This window comes from Apium graveolens, chromosome 10 (assembly GCF_009905375.1).
Source record: "Apium graveolens cultivar Ventura chromosome 10, ASM990537v1, whole genome shotgun sequence".
NCBI classification, from domain to species: domain Eukaryota; kingdom Viridiplantae; phylum Streptophyta; class Magnoliopsida; order Apiales; family Apiaceae; genus Apium; species Apium graveolens.
In genome coordinates this window covers 95,909,840-95,917,075 of record NC_133656.1, presented here as the reverse complement: position 1 = coordinate 95,917,075, position 7,236 = coordinate 95,909,840, and the positions used below count along the sequence as shown (strand labels likewise).

The following is a 7,236-nucleotide window of genomic DNA, read 5'->3' as shown; positions in this document are numbered from 1 at the left end:
ATATATAATTTGTTAAATCCGTAAGACATAGTATTTCAATGATATTGACTATATTGGTTAGGTATATTTTAAAAATCGTATGTTATTAAAATTTTATGTTATTATAAATAAAATATATTACTTCAATATGGTAATAAATGATTAGAATTTTTTTTACAGATTTCTTAAGTGATTCAACAAATATAGGGTTGGCTAAATTTATAAATAAGGAGAATAATTTATTGGAGATGGATTTTTTTTACATAATCTCTATTTTTTTTATTTATAGTATGTATTAATGATTTTTACCTAAGTATTCTACATGGTTGTTGGAGATACTCTTAGTGCATATCAAGTGAATTACTGATTATAGATTACAATACTGATTATAGATTACAACACTGACTCAAAAGAGTCACTCATTTAAAATTTTCTATAAAAAATATCACTACATCATTAGTCGAAATTCTTAAAATTATTATATATTGAGTTTCACACATTTTTTATTAATAATATTGCATTTGAATGAAAGATTCCGAATTATATAATTTTGGATAATATTGTTAGATTTTTTTAAATTTTATCAACTATTTATTTCTATTTTTTTGATTATTTTATATGATTATAATTTATAAGCATATAGAGAGGCGAGCATTTAGATTTTTGAAAAGTCTAATGGCAATGATAAAAAAAATAAATTTAGACCACCTTAAAATACTCACTTTTAAGTACATGATGCCCGGAGTCTGTATCAGCCCAACGTACATGTAATGTTATAATTGATCATTTAGAAAAAGCAAGCCAGGGGACCATACATATATAATGAGAAAGGGGGGCAAGCAACGCTTCTGTACCACGAGATACAAGTAGTGTTGTTCAAAAGTGGAAGAATATTATCCCTGCCGTCTAAATCAACGGGGATAAGATGTGAAATAAGAATGTATGATTACAAAGTTTAACTCCTGCCTAATCCTCACTAATTCAACATGCCTTGGCCTTGATACCTCCGGATTTGCTGTTACATCATAGGATATAAACACACACAGTCACAACACATTTTAAAGAATTTTAGTGATTCACTCAACATACCTGGGCCTTCGACTTTCCTATTCGGCATAGGGAATCATGTGCGGTTTTCTTAAAATTATTTTGATTCTTTTACGGCATTAATGCACCCCCACTATATTAGCTTTCTGTCACCTCATTCTCTCTTCATATAATTGTGTTGTCGGAACATGACTCATAAACAGTCCGTGCTAATTTTATTTTTTCTTTTAGAAATCCAGCTTTGAAAAAAACTTAAAATTCTCTACTAAATTTTGAATTCCAGCTGCTAATGGCATCACTTCAGTCCTTGAGTTACTTCAATCACTACAAAAATGTTGTTTATTTGCATGAATGTAAGTCCAGCAAGTGCATGGTGAGAAGCTATAATATGGGTTGGAAAGTTAAAAGTGAATTGTGTTCTGATGAAGTTGGGAGTAGAAAGCTTAGGATATTGATAGCCGGTGGGGGTATTGGAGGCCTTGTTTTAGCATTGGGAGCTAAGAAGAGAGGGTTTGATGTCAAGGTGTTTGAGAAAGATCTTAGTGCAGTGAGAGGTGAAGGTTTGCATCGCGGTCCGATTCAACTTTTGAGCAGTGCATTGGCAGTGTTGGAAGCCATTGATCAGGATGTCGCTGCAAGAATTATGGAGGAAGGTTGCGTTACTGGCAATAGGACTAATGGTCTCGCAGATGGCCTTTCAGGCAAATGGCATGTCTCTTTACACGCTACGTGCATTCACTAGATACAAGTTAACAAATTTCACAGAAGTCGTTTTCCATATATTTTCTTGATTTTTAACATTGGTATGGTTTCTTGTGCCTTACAGGTTTGCAAAGTACGATCTTGAAAGGCCTGCAGTAGAAAGGGGGCTTCCAGTTACTCGAGTGATTTGTCGAATGGCACTGCAACAAATTTTATTGAATGGAATTGGGGAAGGCATAATTTGTAACAATGCCAAAGTTGTCAACTTCATTGAAGATTCTTCCAGGGTATGTACACATTTGAAGGAACTTTTAACATTACACACTGAAATACCGAAATAGTTAAGCTGATGACTACAATTTATTCTGGCATCAAATTTAAATACAAAATTGGTTGTAGTAAAAACTGATCTATCCACGGTAAACTCCACCGATGTCTAAGCGAGTACTTTGATTAATATGTTTTAATAGGATAACATTTATTTATTGCGTATGAACCAGGTAACAGTAAATCTTGATGATGGAAGAACATTTGAAGGTGATGTTCTGGTTGGGGCTGATGGAATTTGGTCAAAAGTAAGTCAGTTGGATATGTTGTTTCTTCAAATTATTTGTAAAACAACATGTTGATAATGTGTTAATAATTTTTAGGTACGCTCAAAACTTTTTGGAGCACAAGAAGCAGTATATTCAAATTATACTTGTTACAGCGGGATAACTGATTTTGTGCCTCCGTATATTGATTCCATAGGGTATGAATTTGACATTTGACACTCTCTCGTGACCTTTGTATTTATTAATGGCCTCTGATGAAACTTTCTGTGGTATCGCTCAAAATTTTAATTTTCAAACTTCTATTTAACCTGAAATAGTAAATGAGTTTCACTTCTTCATCTTCTTTGGGTTCGATATCTCATTAGTTTCTTGATTTGTAGATATCGTGTATTTTTGGGATTGAACAAGTACTTTGTGGCATCAGATGTTGGCAATGGAAAAATGCAATGGTATGCATTTCACAAGGAACCTCCCAAAAGCTCTGATCCCCCCTCAGGCATTTCTCTTAACCTGATGAAACTTGTCTTTGTGCTTTGTTTAATTTGCTGGAGAGAAGATAAGACGGTGTAAAAGAAAGTGAGGAAGACAGACTGTGTATAAGTTTGAGAAGCATATTGGTGGTAGAAAGAAATGAGCATTCGCTTTTTTTTTTATATATCAAAAAGGTCGAAGTTTTGGAGTAAAATTAATGAAGATAATAAATTAATGCATAATGTCAGAGAAAAATAAGCCTGAAATTTCATTTCATCCCCACTTCAGGCCTTTCTAGCCGGCCATAGCTTAGTAATGTATTTTTTAACTGATATGTTCCTTACCTCATGTTACAGGTAAAAAGAAGCGGCTTCTTGAACTGTTTGGAAGCTGGTGTAGTGATGTAAGTACATTAATATCCGAAACACCAGAGAGTATGGTTTTACGGAGAGATATATATGATAGGGATATGATCAACTCTTGGGGAAACGGACGTCGTGTGACTTTGTTAGGTGATGCTGCTCATCCAATGCAGCCAAATCTTGGCCAAGGTGGTTGTATGGCAATTGAGGTGAGGAACCACTTTTTGATATTGTCGAGTGTGCCGTAATCTTATTATCCACAATATTCGTAAATAGAGAATTGTTTGTTTATAGATAAGATCATGGGTGGATTTTTTTTTTTCAAATGGTTGTTTATAGATTGTTTTAAGGTTATTTGTTTGGCAACTATTTTGCAGGATTCTTATCAACTGATTCTTGAACTTAAGAAAGTTGAAATGAGGAATTCTGATGAAGAGAGGCAGCTAAAACAGATTTCTGAGTCACTTAATAGGTAGTAAGAGCATATTAGATAATCTTAGTTTTAATATTAATTGATACCTTACAAATTGATATCGAAAAGGGGGCTAGATTTAGAGATGAAGATAGTCATTAAACCAATTTATAGACATACGTACTCATGTAAACTTGATTTATCAAAATTTTAATTCTGCTTCCTAATTTGCTGATGTAAAGATACCAGAGAAAACGAATGTTTCGAGTGAAGACAGTTCATAAAGTTAGCAGACTGGCATCTGAGATGCTGTACACATACAAACCTTCTCTTGATTTTGGCTTATCAAAACTATCTGTAAGTTTTATGTTACCTTCATAAATATTCTTTCTCCTGGTATACTGTACAAATATTCATGTCTTAACCTTTTTTCATTTCAGAATGTGTTTGGAGTGCAGATTACAAATTATGCCATCGGAATAGCACGTAAGTTTATGCAGTGGTGTTGCCAGCTGTTTATGATATGGATGATAGCAGGCCATGGGTGAGTTACATCAACACTACTTCGTTTAAAGTTTGTAATTGTAGACAATCGGTTTACTTTTAGTGCAGAGAGCAGGATTTGATTGGTTTTCTTGCTATCGAAAAATGCACAGAGAACTTCTGAATTATAGCATAACAAAGACTTTGATCGATCAAAATGAACTTGAGTGAGGACAAAGATAATCACACACTATCATACTCATCCATTTTAAATATAATTTTACAACGCGTACAAAGACATCAATCTTTGATATGCATCTGAGTAATTCTTAGCGCGCAATTGATTTCATGTTATCCGGTTTCAGGTTGTGGTGGAAGAGGAAGAACACTTTTGTTGCTGCTGCTTAAGTAAAAAGTTAAGACGATCAATGTCGGAAAACTCACTGGATTTAGTACATTCATAGTGTATTTTTGTTGCTAATTAGGACATTAACTGATAGACTGATAGTATATGATATTTTTTTTGCTCAGTTAGTAGATTTAATCATGTAATTGTTAACAAACACAAAATCACAGATTCGCTGGGTATTTAAACATTTAATTTGAATGATTGCCACTGTTTTTCTTGCTAAAAATATTGGGGATAGTCATATTTTCGAAACATACATCAATGATCAAGTACACTGTGTTGGATTACAATATTGTAATCTGGTATAATTACCTCATGGCTCCTGTTGCTCCATTTCTTAGCTGCAAGCTCCTTTTCACCTTCACAAGATCAGAAGTCACTTAATTCAGCGAGTGACCATACACCATTTATTCAGCTAAATTGTCATATAAAACTGCAAAAACATGAGACAAATTTTTCTTACTCGTGATAAAACATGTTACTCATTCTATTGGTCAAGATTAAAGTTGACTCAATTAGTTAGTTACTTATTAAGTCTTATCAAGTCTTGTATATAAATCAATTTCGTGACACGTTGTAACTAATTCATTCTATTGTATCATTTACTTCTTCTTCTTCATTTCTCTCTAGAATGTAGCTTAGATTCACATATTTGTCATGGTATCAGAGCCATGTGAGCTCAATTCATTACTTCCGCATACTCATTCTATGTTCATATATACATAGATCTTCTTCTGTTCGATCTCTCTCTCAATTCTATCTCTCCCGATTTCTCGATTTCTCGATCTACAATTACACGCAAATTACTTACAGATTGTTGATTACTTGATCTGTTTAGTCATCATGACTTATGCTGCTGCTACAATTGGAACCAATTCTGCTTCAACATCATCTACTTCTACTACTGTTTCATTAGTAATTGATGCAAATCATCCATATTATCTGCAGACATCTGATAATCCAGGTATTCCTCTTGTGAACCAATTACTTACTAAGCAGAACTATTATCAATGGAGTCGCTCCATCACTATTGCCTTATTTGCTAAAATGAAACTTGGTCTAATTGATGGAACTTTGCCTAAACCTAAACCTACTACTACATCTGCTCAGTATGCTATATGGTCCAGATGCAATGGAGTTGTCATGGTTATTAAATTTCATGCATGTTGATATTCGTAATAGTGTGACATATTTTTCAACTGCTAGGAAAATTTGGGACGATTTAGCAGTTCAATTTTCTCAATCTAATATGCCTCGTGTGTTTCAATTACGTAAAGAACTTACTTTCTTCTGCAAGGTTCATTGAGCATCACTGCCTATTTTACAAAATTTAGGACTCTTATGGCTGAAATTGATAATCTCAGTCTGTTACCTAAATGTATTTATGTCACTCGCACTTGTACTTGTGATAATGCTCAGAAGTTAGACAAATATGAGAATATACTGAAGCTCAGTCAGTTTCTCATGGGACTTAATGATCTGTACACTTCTGTTAGAGGTCAATTACTGATGATGCAACCTATACCTTCTCTAAGTCAAGCATTCTCACTTCTGGTTCAAGAAGAATCTCAACAAGAATTTGCTAAAATCTCTCAGTCTCCTGTTGCAGCAAATAACTTTGCTATGAATGTTAAGTACAATAATTTTTCTAAGTTTCCTTCTCCTGGTCAGCAAAATATATCTCCCTCTAACTCCTCTCAGAAGAAACTATCTGATGCAATAATTTATTGTGACTATTGTCACAATTCTGGTCATACCAGAGATAAGTGTTTCTGTCTACATAGATATCCAGAATGGCACAAATTGTTTGGCAAGCCCAAACCAAAACCTAAATGTTTATCTAGTGTCAAATCTGCCGCTCAAGTTTCAGCTTCCAATTCATGCACTCCGTCTCAGCCTGACTATGTAGGTTCAAAAGATGGCAACATGTTTTCTGATTCTCAATTCCAGCAGCTCTTAAAGATGATACAGGAGAAAATCAGACAAACTGGAAATTGGCATATGCCTTATGTCACACCTCAAATGACTGGTATTTACCCATTCTCATGTTCAATAGTATCAGTTCATTCTGTCTTATCAAATGACAATTCTCATGAGACTTGGATTTTGGATTCCGGAGAAACTAACCATATTACTTCTCATCAGCAGTTCTTGACTAATGCAACTCTGTTGCATGCTCAGTTGTATTTACCAAATGGTAAAACAATATCAATCACTCATATTGGCACTGTGTATCTGACCTCAGATATTACCCTGTGTGACGTTAGGTGTGAAGCGATCTTGTACTAAACGAAACAACTTTCACATTCTATATATCTTATTAGTCAAGCCTAAAGGTAAAGGCCCTGCAATCAAATTAAAGCGCTAACGAGCGAGTGAAGTATACATAATAAGGAATTAGAGCAACGACTTTCAGCTCGATTCGTTGCTTGTTGTCCAAGTTCCGCGCAAGTTGTTTAATCCGTTGCTTTCAAGCCTACGCGTCAATCCGGGTCCACGCATGTTGGAGATAGTTGTTATAAAATTGATAGAACCTAAAATGGATGAAACATCAGATAGATGAGGACTAGAAATTGCTAAATCAACTGCTCCTCCAGAATGGCTGGTAATACCACTTAAGGACGGATAGACCGTCCCCCCAGTGACGCTACCCACTTCTACTAATACCTTCGCTAGTAGTTCTTGGAAGAACTTCCTGGATTTTCGAGAAGAGACGAGAAGCTGTAGTGGGGCATATAACTAAAATAGTCCTGCTATATATACTAAGGTTGTTGCTATTTATTATTTTTTACGCATTTTCTTGCCTTATACGCCTTG

At 34.5% G+C, this 7,236-nt stretch overlaps 1 protein-coding gene across 2 annotated transcripts; it reads left to right on the top strand.

Annotated features, from left to right (window-relative positions):
- The first annotated feature begins 983 nt into the window (after positions 1-983).
- Positions 984-4,635, top strand: LOC141688829 (zeaxanthin epoxidase, chloroplastic-like). 2 transcript variants are annotated; one of them, XM_074492942.1, is made up of 10 exons: positions 984-1,734; positions 1,853-2,015; positions 2,229-2,303; positions 2,379-2,479; positions 2,663-2,778; positions 3,110-3,324; positions 3,493-3,587; positions 3,770-3,884; positions 3,986-4,071; positions 4,376-4,635. In XM_074492942.1, the coding sequence occupies exons 1-10, from the start codon at positions 1,316-1,318 to the stop codon at positions 4,416-4,418; spliced, it is 1,428 nt and encodes a 475-aa protein (XP_074349043.1). In that variant the 5' UTR covers positions 984-1,315; the 3' UTR covers positions 4,419-4,635. The 2 variants fall into 2 exon arrangements, with proteins under 2 accessions (XP_074349043.1, XP_074349042.1); XM_074492941.1 differs by having other exon boundaries at positions 1,016-1,734; positions 3,968-4,071.
- The last annotated feature ends 2,601 nt before the right edge of the window (positions 4,636-7,236 follow it).